Consider the following 23,617-nt stretch of genomic DNA (forward strand, 5'->3'; position numbering starts at 1 on the left):
AAACCTACATAATGCAACTGGTATTCTGGGATATTCCCAAATGCACCTTATCACTTAGCAGATCAGCTAATGGGTTTTGTACAGGACTTGCATTTCCTTGTGCCGCTTTCCTATATAAAGCCTTCCTAGGTGGCTAGGTGGCACAGTGGACTAATTCACTCTTTCACATTGAGAGGCTTAGAATGCAGCTTACAAATCAAATCCAAGTGACATGAATTCTAAGGTTTTAACTAACTTCACATAGGGCCAAATTAATGTATTTAATGCAAAGGAAAAAAAGCTCTTGTAGGAAAATATATAATCAATAAATTATGCAAATGTAGAGCAATTATGATTAGGTGAACACACCTGTAATTATGAATCAAAATAAAAAATAATCAACATGCGCTCTGTTCATTCCATTCATTTGTATTTTCCAAAAACCCTTTCCTAGCTAAAAGCTCACTGAACTTGGCTTGACAGGCCCATGACAGAGTAGTTCTAAGTGGTGTGGTTAGGTTATGAGGTGCTTTGCATAGCACCTGACCCAATCTGAGTAATACATCCACAAACATGAACATAAAAATCATAAGAAATATTGTAATTAGAAAAGGGAATTCAGCCCATCATGGCTTATCCCCTTTTAATGTGTGATTTCTCAATGCATAGCATCTTAACAGCTTTCCGAATGACCCAGAAGTTGGGCTACACTTTGAAAACAGGCATAGCATAAAACTGTACATTTATAAATCTGCCACTCAAGCTTAAATCCGCTTTCTTACAAACTGTATCTCGGTATTCGTATATGAATAGAACAGTTAAAATGTAAAACCCTGTTGACTATCCCTTACCCATACTGCATGCGCAACACGTTGGCTGATTTATTGACATGAAGGTCTAAGAGAGGCAGATGATGAACTGTAAGAAATAAACTGGAAAGCCCCCCAAATGTCTGTGTCAGTTTATAGTCCTGATTGCCAAAAAAACACTCCAGTGATGGTTCTGTATAAACATTACACATATACCCATGTAGCATTAACATGAAAGTTTGCAACACTAAGATCAGCAGCACTGTATAGCGTGTTTTGATCAATGCCCTTTCAGAAAAATGAAAGCAATGAACATTTTGAATTACCAGACACCTACTCAGATCGGAGGTGATATTAAAATAGCGATAATGCGGGTGCATGCAGCATGCTTTGCATAACACCACAGTGTAGAAGTACAGTAAATGCAATCAATAACAAAATAGCTTCACAGTGTAATTTTGAGTCATTGTAAAAGTATTACATGCAGTGTTGTTGTTAATGTATGCTAATCCAGTTTGAAAATATGAACACAAAAACTGAAAAATAAAATGGAATCACTGTTTTAGATGAAGATACAAGTTTATAAAAGCAAATGCCAAGGACAGAAAAGAAAAAGTGACAAAGAGTTGCCGTGGCAATGAATGGGTTGGCAGACAGGAGCACAAAAAAAGGTTAAAAAAAACAAAAAAAACCTATGGCAGATGGATGAAGAGTATCTTGAAATGAATCCAGTGAACAAGTGAAAGCAATGCTTTATTTATTTTACCTTTCTGCCAATCAAACAACTCCGGGGAGGCAGTGGAGGAAACAGTTTTTTCAGCTCCAGACTCCTTTTTGCAGGCCGCTTCTGCCGCGGCAGGTTTGGTTTGGGACGCTTTCCTTGACACCTTCTCCTCTGGGGACGGATGCTCGACCCTCACCTCTGAGGTGATGAAACTGTGCTTTGACTTGGCTGCGCTGTCCTCTGAGTTTATTAAATTCTTCATCTTTTCGCTGGCTTGTTTCTCTTTCAAAGTGGCCGGCTGAAACTCTGTTGCTATCGGGTGGCTCGCCGGCAGACATTCACCGAGCTTACTGTCCCCAGCAAGGGGTTTCATCACTGGGGAGTCTTGTTCTCTCTTAGGGCTTTCCTCGGAGGCGGACGAAGCGTCGCACGACTCGATGATGAGCTCGCTGTCAAGCTCCGCCTCTCGCTCCTCCCGAAGGATGCTGTACTGGATGGAAGGTGACGCGGGAGATGGGGGGGGTCCGCCAACCTGACCAAATGTCATGTAGTTGGATCTCCCCAGCTCTTCTGCAGCCAGTGGTTCCTCCGACACCAGCTCTATCTCTGAATCCCCAGACTCTGCGCTGCTCCCCTCCTGGTCCTGTGACGACGGGAACGATGACAAGGCTGGAAGTTTGGGGGAAGCTGTGTGTTTCCCTCTGGTGGGACTGGGAGGCCTCTGGGCTGGAGGAGCCTCCTGACCCGTCACAGGACACCCAGGCTGCTTGCTCTCCCCCATGTGGAATGCAAACTCGCTCGGAGAGTCTGACTCTTCTGAAACAACAAAGGAGACAGATGAAGAGAGCACAATGCTTGTTAGAGACAACCCTCACCGGCCTGCTGCTGCTCCCCACCCATCTCCCTTTCACCATGGACGTCTCCAGGAACAAGCCACGATGACTGCTTTTGACTGCCTACCAATTAACCCTTTTCTTTTGCAGCGGTGATTAAAAGATAAAGGGTTTTGTTATGCAGCAGACCTATTATTAAAACAAGAATCTTTCTGAAATTCTTCGGTGTGCAAGTATCTCCTGCTTTTTTCGTCCCCTATTTAACAAACTCAAAGTATTTTGTTTTTTTAACTCTTATCAGTATAACTGCTAAACCTCATTCACATTAGGATCAACAATGTAAGGGTCTAATCAGGCTAAATACAACATGTTAAGCAATGGTCTATATCTTGATTGAAAAAGAAAAATTCAGTAAGAAAGTGTTACCTGTATATGGGGGGGTTGAGGACCCTGGGCTGTCATCTTCTGGCTCCGACAGCGTGATAGTTGGCACTGCTTCCAGCCCAAGACTCAGGATGCTGTCTCTTTCTGACACCTTAACCTTGGGTTCCACTGCGGGGTCTATCTCTGTGAGTGTGATTTTCACAGAGCTGGCTTTCTGGGGTGTGCCCATGATCCCAAAAGACTGATAATCGGAAAGCTCTTCATCAGACGGTTCTTCCACGTAGGGGCACGAGTGCATTTCTAAAGCCGCCCCCAGTGTCTCAACCACCTCGGATGACTTTTTCTCAGAATAATCCCCTAAATTAGTCAACATTTGGGGAGCGGTTTTCACTCCACCAGTTTTGATTGTCCAGTTAACCTTTGCCTCCTCCTCCTCCTCCTCTTCCTCCTCCTCTTCCTCCTGCTGCTGCTGCTGCGGCCGCACGTCTTCGGAGGAGCTGATGTCAATGTAGTTGTAAGCCTCCATTTTTTCCGACTCCATGAGTTTTTTGGCAACATCAACAGATTCCCCGGGGGTCATCTCGATTCCCGAGTCTGAACTAAACATGGTGTGGGATTCAAAGCTCGGGATCCTGTCCCGGGAGGGTTTAAATTCGGGCGTGTGCTCCCTTTTCACATCTCCTGTGAAGTAGGAGGTTTCCTGCTGGGATGAGTAGCTCTGGTTGGAAAGCAGTGAAGTATAAAGAGCCCCGTCGTCCCCGGTTGATTTTCTGGAGGCCAGTGGGTCGAGGCCATCAGAGTACAAGTCCTCTGGATCTTCTAAAAGGAAATACAACAAGGCATGAAGGAGAAGTTAGTAGCTCTGAGGTTGACACCAGATTTCAGCATGAACATCCTGAACCCACGGCAGATCCCAAGAAATACAAATGATGCAGGCAATTTGTGATGGACGGATGAAACCAAGCTGGTTGGATGATGTTGCGCTTGTGTAAGAAAAGTCAGAAGTGAAAAGTCAAAAGTCAGAGTAGCATTTTTTCCCCCTCACAGATCTACCTGTAAAATTGTCTGAAGAAAGAATGACTTATATGGAACACAGAAGTCAATGCAAAGTGGTATATTAGTATTTTTAGACAGATAGGTTATATAAATCAGCTACATCATGCCAAAAAGTCAAACAAGCTGTAAGCTGTAAGTCAAACAAGACCATGCAGATGCAAAATATGAGAACTCATGGCATAAAGTATGTAAAATGAAACAGCAACAAGCAAACTGCAAAAAAAGACAATGGAAGATATAATGGTGCCAGCAGTAGAAAGACACAATAAGAAAAAAAACACATTATTGAAAGAGAATGAGATTAGTACACTTTAAATAAAAGCTACACTGAATACAGTGATACCATTGGCATGTATGTGGTTTATTTTCAGGTGTTCAAAGCAGTACTTTTAAGATAAAGCTTATAAAATACATATATCAAAGTTCAAAATCCAAGTCCTTATATCTTATTAGGGTTTTATATATATATATATATATATATATATATATATATATATATATATAATGTCTCCTAGGTCCTTTCATAATCAGTGTAAACAATGTAAACCAACATATATAATGGAATTTGACGCTATTTTCACCTATAAAAGTAACCTCTAATATATCTTTATAGATAACAGACATTGCTAATTTGACTTTTTATTAACTAAAACAACTAATGAAGACCTTGGAAGGAATTTGACAAATAAATACAGCTTTTTGTTTTTCCTTTATAGGTTTTCTGGGTGAAACATGGACTGGAATACAATCACAGAGCCTTGCTGCACAATAACCCATAATGGGGATCATTTCCATTAAGACAACATTAAGTGCTATAACAGAGAGCTCTGGAGATTATCTGAATTACTGCTAAAACCAGCAGGAAAATAATAAAACTTCCCATACATGATGTAGTAAACACAATGTGCCCAAATATCAAACCTATTCAGAATGTTCCATTTAATTACAGGATTTAAATATTCAACCGTCAAGAACCTCATTTCTTATTCAATAGATAATATACTGCATGTATTATAAATATACACAATACCAGTATTTGTAATTTGTGTACATTAGGATGATGCCACTGTTTGAATGTTTCCAGTTTATCCGAAATATTAATTGAAATAGAATGTATTGCATTCTGAAATGCACACAGTATTTCACTCTGCAGCGCTAGCCCACACCACTGCACAATGCTTTACCGTACTGCTTTAAGGAAGGCAAATAAAGTAGCTAAAAATAGACTTTGGTGCTCTTAAGGGCTGAACAGTCCCCTGCCTGCCACGCTTCTTATTGCCGTGCAATGACTACAGGATGTGTTTCTAAGCTGCCAGAGCGTGCTTAAAATGAGATCCAATTAGGTTAGAACGTCCTTAGTCTTTTCAGCCTCCTTTGGTCAGGAATTCCCTTCCTCCTCAGGAAACAAATATTGCTAGCAATCCATCTTTCAAAAATTCAGTGATAGTCCCTTTAACCTCAATGCACCTTTTATTTAACTTTGTAAGCTACAGCTGTGTGTGTATGTATGTATGCTTTTACTCTTTTAGGAGTCGCTTGGTTAGTAACCCTAAATAAAACTTGAGACTAATTGAGAAGGTAAGACATTTAATATTCTGTAAATGTAGAAGATAGAAGTATCCTTTCACTACGACACACAGGTACTTTAAAATTGAATTTGGAAACTCACTAAATCCCTAATTCTAAATATCAAGCAATGTTGTTTCTTTTTTCTTCGGATAGCCTGTGCTTGGGAGTTCAGCCATCGCAGTTGATAACAGATTGCTGTGCCAACACGGTAATCAAGAGACACCTCCTAATTGAACAGCAATGCTGATTAAAAAACAAACAGGGACAACAACAGACTGACTTAGCACAACACAGCACAACGTCAGCAAGCAAGTGTGCTCAGGATGACCGTGCAAATTTACCACGGTAAACTTTTTATAGTTTATTCTCGGAAAATAACATGTTTTTTTTTTCCTTTTTTGTAAATGTATCAAGTGACTGTAAGACTTGAAAATCCCTATTACTCACAGTGCTAGAATGGGAGAGAGCTGGTTCGGAGATGTATTAGCAATTTAGGTCAGCCCACTTGGGGGCTCGTCTTAAATCTTTACATGCATGCAAGCTGATGGTTAAAAAAATAAATAAATGAATACATTAAAATGCTTTAGCCTTGCAAATGTTCTCTCGTTTCTCCTGTGTCTGTTACATCAGCACATAATTGTATCAAAACCAGTAATTTAATATGTTTGCAGGTATTGCCAAAAGCACTTTGTATTTCTTTTTGTTCCACACAGCAGTGGAAGCAACAAAATGAGCTGGCTCTGCACTGTATCAGATGTCCTAGATATCGTTTTCACTGGGTATCACGGGGATTCTATTTTTACCCTACTATAGCAGAAAAGACTGCAGAGATAATCCTTTTCATATTTAGAAACAAGCATGTCTTAAAGAGCATCACATCATGGTTCATACCAAATCGTGTTTTGTTTAATACAAAATTACAGCTGCAGATGATTCAATGATACTAAAACCCCTGTATACTGTATTCTGAGGACTTGTACTTTTTAAATATGTAACGACTGATGTATACAGCTGGGCTATACATGTAGCTCCTATATGCCACGGATTGTTCGTGTCTATTACTTTGGGCAGCTAACTATAGAATCCTAATGGGACTGCATTGTACAAGATCGCCTACTACTTTATATTTTATTATTTATGCATACTGATGGCTCAAATAACCGGTGCTCGGGGTCCACTTGATGATCACTTAGAGAACAGATGTGCCACAGAGGAGTGCACCCCTCCCCATGTTACACTGTACCATTATATCCTTGTTGACTTGATGAATTATAATGGGGTATCAGGTAGGCACGGGAGATTGAAAATGACCTGAAAAGGCTCATTATTCCTCATGATCCTCACTGTCATCAGACACATTACTCCTCCGACAGACTCCTGAGCAAAAAGCAGTGTCGGAGCATGCCATGGTTTTTTTCCCCAGCTACCTAGAGACTTCCTTTGGCTTTGCTTCTTGTCTTTGAATTTTTCAGGAGCTTTCACAGCATCCCCAAAATGGAGAATCCCATTATAGACTACTGTACATGTCTCAGTGTTAATGAGCCTCCTCTTTCGCAAGAGATGCTTTAAGATACAGAAACAACGACACTGCCCCTTTCTTGTGGTACAGGAAAACTAATTGGTACCAAGGGGTGTTTGGAAAATCATTTTAGTGTAGATACAAAAAAAAAACTGTTATACAACATTCCCAATAAACAAACAATTAAAAGCCCCTGCATCTGTAAACAAGTAATTTAGTGTATTACACTGTACTGGAATTACCAGGGCTGATAGGGCAGAGGAATGGTGTGTTACACTGTACTGGAATTACCAGGGCTGATAGGGCAGAGGAATGGTGTGTTACACTGTACTGGAATTACCAGGGCTTATAGGGCAGAGGAACGGTGTATTACACTGTACTGGAATTACCAGGGCTGATAGGGCAGAGGAACAGTGCATTACACTGTACTGGAATTACCAGGGCTGATAGGGCAGAGGAACGGTGTATTACACTGTACTGGAATTACCAGGGCTGATAGGGCAGAGGAACGGTGCACACAACAGGACATGGCTGCTTTGATACCTGAGTACATACTGCACCATAAGGGGTGTTACTTTTACATCCCCTTCAGTCACTGCATGCATAATTGAACCACGTTAAGTTTCCTATCTATGTACCTATTGTATAATGCTTTTTTTCTTCAAAGTTTTGGCAAAACAACTTCTTGAACTCCATAGAGTTCACACAAATTGTATAATCAGCATGAGGAAAAAGATCTCACAAATAAACCGGTGAGCCAGTGACAGTTGCACGCCCACGGACTGTGCATTCATTAAATTATATATAGAACTGTAAAATCACATTCAAGTGAATTACACACAGGTTTCAATGTGTAGTGAATGAGACTCTGCAGGACCTCTCATCGATTTCTTTGAGACATTCCAATTAAGAGGCTAAGTGTAAAAGAAAGTTCTTATTGTATCTCTCTGTACTGTCAAGGCAATCAAGTCTTTAGTTATAATTCAATGTAAATTATGAGAAACAAATCTTTAGTTCTGGAGACAGTGAAAAAGCAAAGTCAAAGCCACAGCTTAAGAATGGGGGTGGACTTTACTTTGATAGTGAATTCAGTTTTTTCCCAGTTTAACCAGTTTATTACAATGGTCTCAAAGTAGTTAGACTGCAGCTGAAATGCACCCACATCCACAGCACACTGCAATCTAACTAATACATATATGTAACACATAAACTAATGCATATAGCTGGGATCTGACTTCCCCATTTTCATTGTGAAATTAAGTATATCCTTTGCCTTAAAATCAATTTAGATAGAGATTATTTTTTACCATTTCTGCTGCTGGTACAATTTTACTATCAGATGTTTTTCAATGAGGCTAAGGGATTCCAAATAGAAGATTTTTTCCAATTAAACTGTATTTTACAAGAGGAGAAAAGTTTCTCAATGAAGTCAGCTGTGACGTCTGATCCGAACTGCCAGACGAAGCAATCCATCCTAGTTTTCCACTGTTTACTTTCCAGCTACTGTAAGCATCTGCATTCTGCGTATTTACAGCAGTATTGTTAGTAATAGAACCAGGACAGGAAACACATGTTGATAAGAACTTAGTCTACGGTATTTCCCTACAACAACCCCAATCCCCATAGAGCTTTCATTTACTGTACTGGAGGTGCAATAAAGAGTGATTTCCCTTTCAATGACCTGGATAGGCTGGAGTGAGTTAAAAAAGGAGTCAAGGGAAAAAATCTAAATCAACGAAACTGCAAGACTAGACTATGTCTACAATTACTATCACAAATAATGACATTTTTCAGAGACAAAAGGAATTATAATCAATTTCAAGAAAACAGAAGGTGTATGCTTTCAAATAAGGCCAAAAATATTTAGATATGAAAATATTGTATATTGTACTTACTGTAAAACCAAACACAGTAACTATAGTTCTCTGTAATAACACGATGCCGCATTCATATGCCATAAAACCATGAATAAACCTTAAAAGAAAGGGAAATACAGGAGACATATTTATACAGAATTTCTCTAAAGCATAACATTTAACAAAAGGTCTGTGTGTTGCTAGAATACCAAACAGGAAAGCATAGTATCTCACCTTTCATCATCCCCACTCCAACACACACACACACACACACACATAGCATCTCACCTTTCATCATCCCCACTCCCCCCCACACACAAACATACATGCATACTCTCATTTTTTTCTGACAGCCCTGCACTTTACTTTATAATTTTAATAATGCAATAACTTTTCATGGGAAATGTACCTTCCCTTCAAGCACATTGAGGAATGAACACACTGAGTACTGCAAGGATGGCATTAGCTTCTGCTTTTCCTTCAAAGAGAAAGCTTATGTAACATCAGCGATCCTGCAGTGCTGAACATTAAACCCTTTCTGACTCATTATATGAAGCCCACTGCAGTAACAGCTTCAATAAGACGCATGTCTGATCAGCTCCTTTGGGGTGCAAACACAGCCCAGCAATGTGATCACGACGTGTTTGCCGTACTTTTCAGGAAATGAGTTGCTATGCAGTTCTGATTTAGGGGAAAAGGGTCCGTACCGATGCAGATTACTCAACTCATAGTCATTTAGGGGAGGGGATATTTAAATGTCTGTGTCTGCTTACTAAGAACGACTCTAAACATCGTGAGGAGAGCTTCATGCGTTGCCATGTAGATAAACACATTTAACAATAGAAATGAATTCACGTGTTGTCGCGCATATTCTGAATTATGCCGGGCATTAGTTTGTCTGGTTACCTTTCCATCACACAAACACACACACACACACACACATACACAATTATATAAAATAAAATTTCTACAAGTTTTACTACTTAGAATTGATATTTGTGTGTGTGAAAGAACATTGCTACTACTGTAGGGTAGCTGTCCCTACGATGTGAGTCATTCATGTCTATCTCAGTCTGTCCCTTAGCATAAATACTGTAGGTGTTCATTTGTTTTCAAGTACACAAGCTTATACAATACAACAAGTGAGAAAACGAATTCCAGTGATACAGTCAAAGTAAGACTGTATATGGAAGTAAACAGACATGATTAAAAAATAAACAAGGTATGTCAGTCTGCAGGTTACGTTCAGAGAGAAAAATAACCATAGGTGAGAGAGAAAGAAGTGGGAAAAAGAAATCAAGTTGACAGAAAAGAGGGATCTTGTTATTTTGCTGGACTGTTTGCTTCTTTCCTTCAGAAATATCTATTTAAATGTTAATATATTTTAACATATATGTAAAAGGTCTTTAAGGAATGTCAAATGTAATACACAGTAAATCAATTAGAAATTGAAGTTTTGTGAACAAAAACAAAACATCCCTGGGGGCATTATCTAAGGGGAATGTCTAACTGGTCATAGAGGTGTGTCCTTTTGCAGGAAACCTTCAAGAACAGAAGGTGCTTAGTGGTCTGTTATAACCCTTCTCTAATAGCACAGGAATTACTTAATCTAAACCAGAAAACCGTTTGGGAGACAGTTTGATGGTTGATTTGTTGATTTTTTAGCAGATTTTTTCTTACCCTACATTCCTACTTTATCTGGCTTGAGAAAAAAAAAATCAAGCCCTGTAAAATGGAGTAAAGCGTTTAAGTTACTTACCCCAGTAGGAGTTTGCCATGATATTTTTGCACGGTATTTCTGCATTTTTTCCACGCTTTTTCCATGGTAATACCATGCATTAACTATATGTTTACCATGCCTCACTGTTCTTGACATTCTTTCCCATGCTTTCACTATGCTTTATTATGCTTTGCTATGCTTTTACTATGGTAAACTTTTATAAGAGGAAACACTGTTGAAAGTTAAAAACTTAGAAGAGTTAAAAGCCTCTAATATAATTCAGCATATAAGGTGATGTTTGATTATCTTGATTAGCTTTCATAACTGTTTCACACTGTGTTTTCCCAAATGCAAAAGTTTGCAACTTTCCATTACCTATGCATAAAATGTGCAACCAGTACATACCACGGTGAAATTGTCCTAACATTTGTAAACAGGTGCACGTTATACACTGCAAATTACAGTAAAATCTGGCGTGGTTGATATGACTACTAAAGTACTGACAACCCTCTAAGAAACCAAGCCCCCTCAATTACAAATCATTTTTAACCACAAATGCAATGCAAAAGGTTTGCCCTTAAAGATCAGCAATCACACACTTGACAGCTGAGAAACTAAAGAAGCCTTAACATTAATTGCGGGACAACAAGAGTAGACAGAGAAAGACTAAACAAAAGTCGAATGCCTGACTGAATGATGTCACAGAACACATTTAATCCTGTTACTTGGGAAAAAGAGCATTTACTTCCAGAAGCTTCTGCTTAAAAACTGTAGCTCATAAAAGTACATCCAACTATCAGTGTCACTTTTATTCCTGTAGGAATCCTGGGTATCAGGATAACAAACACATGGATTCACCAGACAAAATGTCTGACATCTAATGGACATGACAACTGACAGCTCCCACAAGATTAAGGCCCCGGCCGGATGATCAATGTGGGAAAAGCTCTGCCTAGCAACTAGCCTTTGATCAGCCTCAAACTACAACCTCTCTTGTACTAAATACACCAACAAAACCAAGCTCAGTTCTTTAATGAGATCAAAATTAACCTTTAGACTGACCTTTATAATATTAGTATGGAGGTTAAGAATGGGGATTGCTTAAAAATGGTGTAGCTTTTCATTATTTTAATATTTCTGAGTTTGTTATTCATTACCAGTGAACACGGAGAGACAGTATCCTTTGTTTCTTTTTACTCCCAGAGAACTGTCTGCTTGTTATTTTTGTGGTGTGTGAAGGTACATGTACTATAGAAGAGACAGGTGCATGTACATATATCACATACTAGAGACTATCGCATATTTCTAGGGAACCGCTTGTCCTTTTGTGATTAAACATTCTAAGAACCTTCTTTAGCACAAGTTATTGAATGGATCACAATCTCAGGTATATGTCAAAGTGCCATATCTCTGTCCAACTGTCTGTCTTATGTCCCACTTAGGTGTTTTTATATATCTGGAGAATATTATCCAATTATGATGAAAAGCACATTTTGGAGTATCTGAATCTGGAAGAATGTATTGTGTACAGTACGTTATTACGTGATGGACACAATTATACCAAAAAATTATGTCACTGTGCCATGCTGCTATGAGTGGAATGAAATCACATAATCACAATGAAATAATGCAACTCCAATTGCAAGGCAGTTTTAGCCATTCCAGATTTTCCTGTGAGCCTTACATGTACTTGTAAGTGATCTGAGTCTATTAAGCTCACAATAAAAGCTGGAATGGCTACAACTGCTATGCAATGGTATTCTAACATACCTTGCTTACACACACTGTATACAAAAGTATATACAATGGCTTGCCACATTATTAGAACCACCTCTATGACCAGTATCCACCAACACTGTGTAGAAACAGCTGCTCAGATATAGCCTTCAAGAAAGGGCAGTGGAGATGATTTGAAAAAATGAATACGCCAATTAGACCCATATGCAGTAGTGTTGTGTTAGTGCTGAATGCATTAGTGATTAAATAAAGTACTGTCCAGCTTCCCACACGGAGAACAATCATTTTGACCGAAGTCCAAGTAAAACTAGTGTTGACACTTTCTATTGTCAGCATTACTCATACCTCATTAGCTAATTGCAAAAAGTTTTAGAAGACAAATGAGATTTCAATTTGACTACCAGGTCAGCTGACAACAACAGAGCAGACTGAGAGGCCCTTTAGAGAGCACATTTCTCTGCACATTCCTCATCCCTGCAGTATACATGTAGCACCGTCGGGGACCGTCTAATCTGAAAAAAGCTCTTTCTGTTCAACAGCAAAACAAAAGGGCTTCTTTGTCCCATACAGTTATTTTTGGAAAATGCCCCGGAATTGTGTGTCCTTTTGCAGGAAACCTTCAAGAACAGAAGGTGCTTAGTGGTCTGTTATAACCCTTCTCTAATAGCACAGGAATTACTTAATCTAAACCAGAAAACCGTTTGGGAGACAGTTTGATGGTTGATTTGTTGATTTTTTAGCAGATTTTTTCTTACCCTACATTCCTACTTTATCTGGCTTGAGAAAAAAAAAATCAAGCCCTGTAAAATGGAGTAAAGCGTTTAAGTTACTTACCCCAGTAGGAGTTTGCCATGATATTTTTGCACGGTATTTCTGCATTTTTTCCACGCTTTTTCCATGGTAATACCATGCATTAACTATATGTTTACCATGCCTCACTGTTCTTGACATTCTTTCCCATGCTTTCACTATGCTTTATTATGCTTTGCTATGCTTTTACTATGGTAAACTTTTATAAGAGTAAACACTGTTGCCATAAAAAGTATATGAGGATCACGTCCGAGTGAAGCATTTGAGATGAAAACAACATTGCTGACGGGCAAACGTATGTCCCACAGTCATATTAAATGTAGAAAGGGATGTGCAAGTTTGATTCATACAGTCCTAAGATAGTGGAATTGGAAAGAATACAGTTTTGTATGTACGTATACCTGTTTACACCGGTTTACATACTAGTTTATTTTGAAATGTTTATCTGAAGCAGTGCTTTATATGTGGCAAGTTAGAAAATAAACCATTTTATGTTTAGTTGTTCATTTAGATACAGCATTTAGGCTGTGCAGATGTTTGAAATGACGTGCTTGAGTAAAACTTTTGAGTTGTATCTGATGTTTACTATTGATGTTGTTTAAAACGTAACCGTCATAATGACTGCCTTTTAGGTATGAGTATAACCGCGGTGGTTCTAGTTTTTGTATTTGCTTGCGATTGTAAGTCGCCCTGGATAAGGGCATCTGCTAAGAAATAAATAATAATAATAATAATAGTTAAAGCACTCTGCAGATCGCGGTGTGTTTTTTACCTTTCAAAGTGACCTGGGCATAATATTGTATCATCTTCCAAACTTTCTATTTTGGGAGTCTAATGGGGACTCTGTTTTCTCTGTGACTGATGGCACAATGTAAATAAAAAATAAATAAATAATAATTACACATTAACACAATCTGGCACCAGTAAAAGCTACAGATTTGTCACATTGTTGTAGATCAATCATGCCTATTTGCAGATGGGGCAAATATGAAATGAGTGTCAATGATAAGAATGGAATGGAACAGGTTCAGCCAGGCAGTTATAAGACCAGTCACGCTGATACATTTTATCCAGCTCTCACAGACAGTGTCTTGTCTGGTTCATCAGGAACACGTCTACAGCAGGTTAGAGTGTGCCTTTTTTTCAATTAGTAAATTGAGCCACTTGTGAAAGATCAACAGTATGTTTAGTGGACCCGCCACTCTTATTATGGGATTGGAAGTAGCAGCATTAAGTTTGCAAGCTTTATAGGTTTAATACAGTACAATTTGAAACCCCTATTTTATCTACAGACTATAAGATTTTAACACAGTGGGTGTGGATGTCTGGAGGGAAATAGGCTTCCTGCTAGCGGGGAAGCACAGTTTGCATAGAAGGCACGTCACCCATGAAACAAATGCTTTACTCATGCCAACCTCCCTGCTTACTCTCTGGTACTCCAGCACACATCTCTTCAGAAAGAGAGTCAAATAGACTCAATACCCTTTCTGGCAAATCAAGAATGATCTCCCTACTCTCCAGACAGATAGCCAGCCAGCCTGGGACTGAACAAAACCAAGTGTTACAGAGTGAGCGAAGTTCTCTTTTCATGCTCCCACCTCCAACAATGCTTGTTTTTCTGTTCTCGCAAAACTGCACTCATTCAGAGCACCAGGTTTTAGGGCAGCAAGGACCCTCCAGTGTTAGATTACAGCTCTTCTGAAATTCCCATGACATGCAGTCTGTATGACCTTGCCTCTTGGTAGCTGAATTTTTGAATGTTACGTTTTAGAAGGTTAGATTTTTTTGTTTAATAATATATTACACACATATTTCCAGAAATGATTTAAATATCTATCGTATACTGTTTTTATAATGCACTTTTTCCCCCCACGTATCAATTACTGGGAACAAATTATGTATCTCTTACATTAATGATGAAGTTTGAACAGTATATAAAATATTTCCCACGTCTCATTTGACATAATTTGACAAACAGAGTAAACATGAAATACTCATGGGGGTAAATGTGACTCTTCAGTTCCTCATGCCTGAACACTGACTCCACTGCATGGGGTAAAACTAAGACAGCCCAGTCTAGATTTGATATTACAGACTCTTTATTTATATAAGTGCAAAAGCCAAAGCGCTTTCCTTGGGGCCATTCAAAATACTGCATATTACAACCACTCATTCCTTTTTTTTAAAATATATTTTTTAATATTTATTTTACATCAGGCCTGTGTTCATACTTTACCCTGGGTAACCCTATGCAACATTTGGCAAGGAAGCTGAGCAAATATTTAATATGTGTCATGGACAGCCTATAACTCTGGCCCTTGTCCCTGCTGAATTATGTGGCTTTACTCATTTTCTATTGTGGAATAATATGACACTATCAATGATTGTGCATTCACTATGTGTGGAAGTACCTGTGGTTGGGGTTTAGTAAAATAAGACATCTTTACAAAATACAAAGGCCTGACGGACACTCCATTTCATTTAGAAAACTAGTACAAATAAAAAAGTAATATTGTTGCTATGATTTAAACTTGACTTACCTGATGCTAAAGAACACTCAGTTGTTATTATCTTCAAAGTTACTGCAATAAAGTGGACATTTAAAATGATTAAAATGTACCTTGTGTGGTCAATTTCTGGAATAGTAATGAATCCCCTCCTGAAAAAGAAAAATAACATTTTGTCAATGCTTCTCTTTTAATAAGATACATTGATCTGCCTATTGTCTACTGCAGTTTAATAGTCAAGGAAACAGGGACGTGTGACAGAAATAATTAACAGACACTGTATTGGATCAATAATGTATGACTCGTTATGTTTTGCTGGTGCAGTAACTCATTGTTTGTTTTGTTTTGGGTTCAAATCTAGCATATAATCAAAGCAGACAACAGTGGAGTCTGGCATTAACAATATTGACAGATATAGAACGGGTGTCCCCACTGCTCTACCAAGGTTCCTCAGTCCTGCAGGGGAAACTCCTGTAGGTGAGGAGAGACCGTGCCCATCGATCTTCAGTTTCTCTAATGAGAGGTTGCATGCAAACGTGCCAATTAGTGTGAGAACATGAGTGTCCAAGTGCCAAAGTGTAAATCAATGAAACCACATGAAGGCTGGAGGCAGCAAGTTCAAAGAAAAGTTTTTTCTACATCAAGTCTACCTGTGACGTTGGTCTCCTTCTTTAAAGCCCTACTCCAGACCTGCACCTCCACTATGAACCTGTACATCTACGCTTATGGAGGGTAGCAGAAGCATGCATGCTCCTTTCCAAACAGCTACTGTACGTTCATCAGCAGTACAAGTACACTGGTATCTTCAACCAGGATTTTTTTTTTTATTTTAAGTTGGGTGAAAAGCTTTTCAAAATAAGTTGTAGGTCATAACATTATTCAAAAACTGGTATTACACTAGGCTGAAGAAAGTTCTCATTTTGTTTGTCTTGCTTTCAGGAAGTTTCTTACTGTTTTAATTCCAAAGTTATTTCACCTCAGCAGGATTATCGCGGTCAAAGCAGGTCAATCACAAGCAGCTGGTTGGTTAATAACAGGAAATAAGGCACTGAAGGAGTGGGGGAAAGTTTGCTCTCCAGTTGAAATGGCCAAGGGGCAAGGCTACATGAAAGTAAGGGTTTCAAAGCAGAGATTCCTGTAACGAAGGACAGTACCAGGTATATTTTTTTCTACCAAAATGGAAATACATGTTTGTTATAAAAACTTTTCTTTTACAAAACTCCACACTTGAGACCTATATAGCAAATGGATTAGTGAAATTATTGTGCTCACTACAACCAAATTGTAATCTTTAACAAAAAAAAGCAAAACCAGGGGTTACAAGGTATTGTTTTACTGCGCTTTTCAAAACAATGCATACACATTTTAGAAATCTAATTATCAAGACTTTTCACATTCATTCCTATACATGAACAACGAGAATCAGGTCAGGAAGCAGTGCGGATTCAATCAGTAAGCTTTTAGCCTGTGACATTACTCAAATCAGATCAGTTAGCCATTGTAGTGTAATGTACTCAGAAAAAGGACTCAGTATTGCTAGCCAGCTGAAGGCTATGAATGATTTCTTTTTGATCTTTTGTTGTTAGTAAATTTGCACAGCTCAAGTTAGCAAGATTAAATTCTGTAGTCTAGCAGCTACAAAAGCTGAAGTAAAAAGTCAGGTACTGTATATAGGTGCAAGCAATAGGTCTGATTTGATCAGGCTGGGCAAAAAGAATACCCGAGGCAGGTGTTATTTGGAGCTTATAGTTCCAACAAAACAGTCTGCGTTCTGCTTTGGTTACTCATGAGGGAACTCTTGAGCGCTAGCCATTATCCCCAGGGAGGAATCTCACCAGAAACCAATTGTGCAAATTATGTGGCATGAATTATGTGGCACTGTGACAGGCTGACCGGGGTAGGAGACTCAGAGTCAGGATGTGCAGGGAAAATAAAAGACTTTTAATTAAACAAAATACACAAAACAAAAGGCACAATGGCCAACCAAAAAGACAAACACAAAAACAGGCTCTAAACAAACTATACCAAAAATAACCACTCACTCTCTCATACAGGTCTTCTCACTCTCACAAACACTCACCAACTAACATACCCAACCACTCCCTTTTATACAGGTGCCTGGGCTAATTGGGCAATTCACACCTCATTAGCCCAGGCACATTCCACACATTCCTCACACAAACTCACTGAACCACAACCCAAACTCACTCTAAACAATACAAAAAACACAAAAAACCACCACAAAATAGGCTGCACCCCATCACAGGCATGAATCCAAAGAATGCAACACTCACATTAAAAATGCAATTCCACGCAAAGAGTAACTTCTTTTAAAAAAAAAAAGTTTTAAAAAATTGTTATTCTCCTAAAATAAAAAATTTGGAAAAAATATTTCCATGTTCTATGGTGACTTTCAACCCAACTCTCTAGAGGTGCGGAATGTATTAAATTAAATTCTATATAGGGTTTCTAGTTTTCGGGTTTTATTTCTTAACCCTAACACTAATTACCAAAGGAAGTTATATCTTTCATATCTTGATTGAGTTAACAAACAATGTGCATTGATCTCACCTGATTCTATTTGAACCTGTATTTCGTTCTGGCTCTAATCGCCGCATTCAGCTTTTTAATTTCCACGGCGTTAGTCTCTGGTACTGCGTTGCTAATTTAAACAATCTGGTATTCAGTTAAGGCTTAACAACTATTAATTAAGGTTAAAGGGAGGGAGAGAGAAGGAAAATAAAAACTGAAAACTAAGCCCTACTTATATAGTTTTAATGCACGTTTTATGACTATAAGTTTAACTGAATATCGCCATAAAACAAATAAATAATGCAGGTGCCTTCTGGTTAAATGTAACCCTAATGCAATAAAAATCTAGCCGATAGTTTTAGTTTTGCCTGTGGATGTTTGTACAGTACCAGGATTGATTACAGAAAGCAAACACATATTATGACTTAATATTGTGGCTTGAAGGTTAACTGTGGGGTCTTTGAGGGGCCCTGCTATCAATGCAGCAGCTAAAACAGCATGCCAAATATGTTGTAAATCAGAATCTCTTCGTTCCTAGTGACCATAAACATAGAAACATTTACACCTCTTCAGTTCAGACCATTCCAAAATCCCACTTTACAAAGTTACTGTAGTGGTCCGCACAGGAAATAAGCAGCAAAAGCTATTTTATAAAAGAAAAACACACACAAATACAGTCATGAAGGGTTAGCAAATATATATTTGTAACTCATTACAACCACGTCACGTGGATTTTATAAAAGGAAGGTATTCTTCCTTTAGGATTTTGGATGTTTACAATCTTCTGAATACTGCATATGCTAAGTATTCTTATATCATCCGTTTAATAAATAAATGGTATCAGAATAGAGCTCTCCTGTTAAAATCCTTACTGACTTGAACATTGTTTCATGACTTGTGTAATGCAGCGGTGCTTACCCAAAGTTCTACAGAATGTAGTTTTTTCCAGTCCATGCTGCTAGCATGACCCCATTCACACACATCTTCATGTATGTGTCAAAATTACAGTCACTTGTCACCTCTTTTCACTGACATGACTACTAGTTGACAATATTTAAGCAGAGACTGAATAATCTAAAATAAGAGTTTCTGAAAAAATGCACCAAAATATCTGTTTTTATATAACTGCAGTCACGAATGACTGACATCTCTAATACTTCCGAAGGAATAATTAAATCACACGTCACGTTATACATGTACAACAATATTGGCAGCTAATTATAAAAAAAGGGCATTGTGAAGTGCCAGCTTTACCAGCTCTACCAAGCAATGACAAATTCAAAAATAAATAAAACACCATTGAATATGACAAGGGCAGCCCTTCATTAGAGCCAGCAAGTAAAGAGTAGCACAGAAGATCTCAAAATGCTTTTTTCATGTGCGGCGCATCCGATCATCCAAGTATAACAAGGCTATGCTAGATACTGGCTCTGGATTCCAAAACCACTGCCAAGTTTAAAATATTTATCTACACATGAGAACAACGCAGTAAAATATAAAAGCATTGTGAGGAAGAGGTGAGTTTATAGGTGTCTGAAATACTTTAAAGATCTCACAATCGGACAGATGATGGAGACAATTTGGGGAAAAAACAGGGAAGAGCTGCAAGCGAGTGGGGCTCTGAATGAGTATGCCCTGCAATGACAGAGACACGGCAGGGTTCTGAAGCCAGCTGGGCTTAAATGGCTAACACCCATTTAAGGCCTTCCTGATAACACAATTAATACAATGCAGCTTCATTTCAGGGGAGCATTATTGTGCACCACAAGAATTTAATAAAAAAAAAACTTTCTTGGATAATATTCAGCATTAATACATGTTTGGAAGAAACCATCACTCTTTAAATAATGCAGACATGTGTAGAGGCCTAGAAAAAACTATGTAATTCATTATAATTTATATCTGTATAGTTGAACAGTTTGAGGCAGTGCAACAGTGTAAGTTACCAATGTATCGACATGCTGCCCCATGTTACTGTAGTTTATGAACAGTATGCTGTGATCTACATCACACAGAATAAATAAATAAATACATAAAAGGACCAAGTAAAGTTCAAAGATAGAGGAGATCAAGTATCTTTTACAATGACACAAATGTCAAACTTCTACATGTATCAACCATTTTCAAATTCAGTGTGTTCATTCACAGATTTTGTTCAGATTACAAATAGGTTTAGAATAATGCTATTTTGGCACACATGCAAAATATCGATGTAATACCTACAGGAGTTTCACATTTGGTATTCTCATTTGTAAACTTTGGGACCTTTTTAAAGTATTTCCCAGGGATTTGAAATAAGTAATCCGTTTAGCTCGAACAAAACAGCATCAAATATTTATGACACTTCACACACAATACACAGACACAGACCATGAGTAGACTGCAAAGTGCCTGACTTCAAAAGGACGAGGACGTGGGAGAAAATATTTTCTTCTCTTCAAAACAAGAACTGTAGAATGCTTCCATGACTACTTATATATACTTTTTGCAAAAGAACAAAAAACTGTTTTGAATTTCGGTAGTTGAGGGTGTACATTTTTCATTGGCTGAGAGGGGAACAGCATATACCTGAATAATCAAAAATGGTTTCAGTAGTGGCAGAGGAACAATGCCTTATACATAGCAATGTAGAAACAAACGAAACAATACATAATTTTAATGTATATGTATAACTTTAAAAAACAGCATCCACACTTGATAAAGTATTTTGGTTTTGTACCTGGCCCTCTAGTTACATAGTTGTACAAAAACCTGACCCAAACTATAAAATATAGTTAGTGGTTAGTTGTCGTCACGTGCTTCATCTATGTTAATAATGCAAATCTTGGTGGTTCTAGCCATCACTTGCCTTTCACAGCAAGCATGTGGGAATTAAAATATCTATATCTCAGGACGCCTAAAACCAAACTAAGAATGACCAACTAATTAGCCTCTATAATTGAATTTGTAATGAATCTATTATCTCTGTTCATCTTGACATACCTGGCCTGTGCGAACGTTTTAAAATAATACCAGAAGCATGATCCTCTATAAAAGGCCCTTTAATTTGGAAACAGCTTTTACCATAATGGCTAATGCTAAATCAAAGGCTTCTATGCACAACTATTAAAATACAATGCAAATCTCCAGAAAATATTGCAGGGCAGGCTGGTTCAGAACCTTTTTATTAACACAAAGGCATTTGCTTTATAGTAATATGTGTGAATGGTTTCATTAAAAGGCATGGATATTGGCTGAGTAAGTTATACAACATGTACATAAAAAACAGACTTACAGAAGAACATAAAAATGTGCTTTAATAAAGCAGATTATCCTTATACAGTACCAGTTAAATCCCTAGTTGTCATGTCATAAAGTATAGGCCTATGAAATAAAATGCTGTAGTGTCAAACTCTTTTTCTACAAATGACCCTGCTGAATATAAAGCTCTTTAAAAGGGATATCATTTGCAGTTATAATGTAAAACGGGCTATTTCAGGGACCTGTAACATTATTATAATACAGTAGTCCACTTTTTTCACTTTACTGTATTTATCAAGCAAGTTCTCTAACACAGGCAGGCAAACAACAGTGAGATGCTATTATGTTGCATTTCAGCTCAGACCTTTACTGCCCCGTTTTACTGTGTTAAGTGTAAACACAGACCGGAATACAAAACAAGAAACCCAAAGTGCAATGCAACTGCAGGCAGTCTGCCCGTCAATATTAAATTGAAAATCCATTCTGTCTACTCTATGTAAAGCTCCAACCTCCTCGCAATAAACATCCGAACTATTCAACGGGCCACTGATTCCAAAACAGAACCTATTATCCTGAACAGTAAACTGATTTTTAAACAAATTGTACTAGCATCTGACCACTGCCTGGGGAGGCAGAACTTTACAAGAAACCCAATTACTGAACGCGGGAACTGTATTGTTTAAAAACAGTGTTGTGGGAATAATGTTTTAGTATTAATTGAACATTACTGTACTGTGCCTTTAAATCTAAATCTAAAGCCCTATCTTGCCAAATCCACACCCTACAGTCACAATTATTATTTGTCCTCGACCATTAAAAGCAAAAGCGTCTCGGCGAGTACACTGCTTTAGCCTACATACTTTACTGGAATAACGAGTAAGCATATGCAGCCAACCAATTCCATCACGAATTACAGTATGCCATACCAAAACCGTCATGCGTATTATTCTGGGTTTGTCTAACTTTGTGAAGGTGGTACCCGATACTCCTACCATTTCTGCTATTTCCTTTAACCAAGACATTTTCAAAAGTTATTTCACAGCATCCTCAATTCTGTTAAGAAATTACAAAATCCACTCCGTCAAAAGCAAACGCATCAAATACGCTACCTACGATAGCCTAAATTACCTTTTCTTTTTGTCGCCTGAAAATAGTGCTTGCACAAAAAAAAAAAAAAAAAAAAAATGTCAACTCCTTGTAGACAAAGTAAGATTTGGAAACTAGTTTGTGCAAATGTCTCCTTTCATTTAAAAGCTAGTTTTGGTCACGGTGGGGTCTCTGCTGCCTTACCTGTAGATGCAGTTTCCATGGTAACAGGAGCAGGACGTTGCTGGTTGCTCTCAGGTTGTAATTGTAGCTGTTCGGCGGCCTCATCTTTCCAGCTTTTCTGTTTCAGGTCAGCAACTAGCTCCGCATCCGCCTCTCCAAACCGGGGTACACTTCTCCCAAAGCGGTCTATCTGCTCGAAATCCTCGCCAAACCACTTCCCTTCCGAACCAGACCCCTCACTCGGGTTTACAGACATGGTAGCTCTTCAATGTGCAAGACCACGAAGAAGCGAAAGTCTGCTAAATGGATTCAACGCGCAGCTATTGTAAATGTCTTTGCAAGGCTTTGCACTCCACTAGAGCATTACGCATGTGAAAATGGGTTGTTTAGTTCAGTGTTTCAACACTGACGTCATCACGTGGTTTATGCCTGGTATGGATTTAGGACAGAAAGTCTGTTGCATTCTGTTAACCATTTGGAGTAGGCAATTGAAATTAAATACATTTTGTAGGTAAACTGGCCTATATCATCTGTTGTTCTGGAGCGTTTTAAAAGGAGATTGTTTCAAAACGATACGCAAGGTGATGAATTGCAATCGTAGGTATTACATTGGGTGTAGCAGTAAATTAAAATGATGTACGCTGTTGCTGCTGCAGGTGTGACTATTCTTAAATGTTGGGAAATTCTGTACCTTTCTGGGTTATTGAAACCGTTCATGTGCAAAATATCGGTCCAACAATTAAGTCAAGAACCAATGTAAATGTGATTTATTGTTTTTAAAGACAACTCTCTCTCTCTCTCTCTCTCTCTCTCTCTCTCTCTCTCTCTCTCTATATATATATATATAAATATATATATATATATATATATATATATATCTCACAACAGTGTTGCGGCGTATACTGTAGTTTGCTGTAACGATGCTATTTACGACAATATGGGTCTCAGAATTATGTAGCCCATATTTAGATTTTTGATATTGTGAAAAAAAAATTGGGGGACGGGGGACGGGGGACGGGGGGACGGGGGGGGGGGGGGGACGGGGGGACGGGGGGTGGGTTATCAATACGATT

The 23,617-nt window shown here is 38.3% G+C and overlaps 1 protein-coding gene across 4 annotated transcripts in view; it reads right to left on the bottom strand.

The window, feature by feature from the left end:
• The window catches only part of LOC117422352 (reticulon-1-A), a 41,895-nt gene extending 18,975 nt beyond the window's left edge, over positions 1–22,920 (bottom strand). The window contains exons 1-4 of one of the 4 annotated variants that reach the window (XM_058987964.1): positions 22,566–22,920; positions 15,617–15,655; positions 2,772–3,548; positions 1,555–2,328 (exon numbers count right to left, since the gene is read on the bottom strand). In XM_058987964.1, the coding sequence (XP_058843947.1) occupies positions 1,555–2,328; positions 2,772–3,548; positions 15,617–15,655; positions 22,566–22,800 (1,825 nt within the window). In that variant the 5' untranslated portion in view covers positions 22,801–22,920. The remainder of the gene's footprint in view (positions 1–1,554; positions 2,329–2,771; positions 3,549–15,616; positions 15,656–22,565) is intronic. The other 3 variants (XM_058987965.1, XM_034037272.3, XM_034037273.3) reach the window with 3 other exon arrangements.
• Between the last annotated feature and the right edge of the window lie 697 nt (positions 22,921–23,617).

Source organism: Acipenser ruthenus, chromosome 15 (assembly GCF_902713425.1).
Source record: "Acipenser ruthenus chromosome 15, fAciRut3.2 maternal haplotype, whole genome shotgun sequence".
Taxonomy (NCBI): domain Eukaryota; kingdom Metazoa; phylum Chordata; class Actinopteri; order Acipenseriformes; family Acipenseridae; genus Acipenser; species Acipenser ruthenus.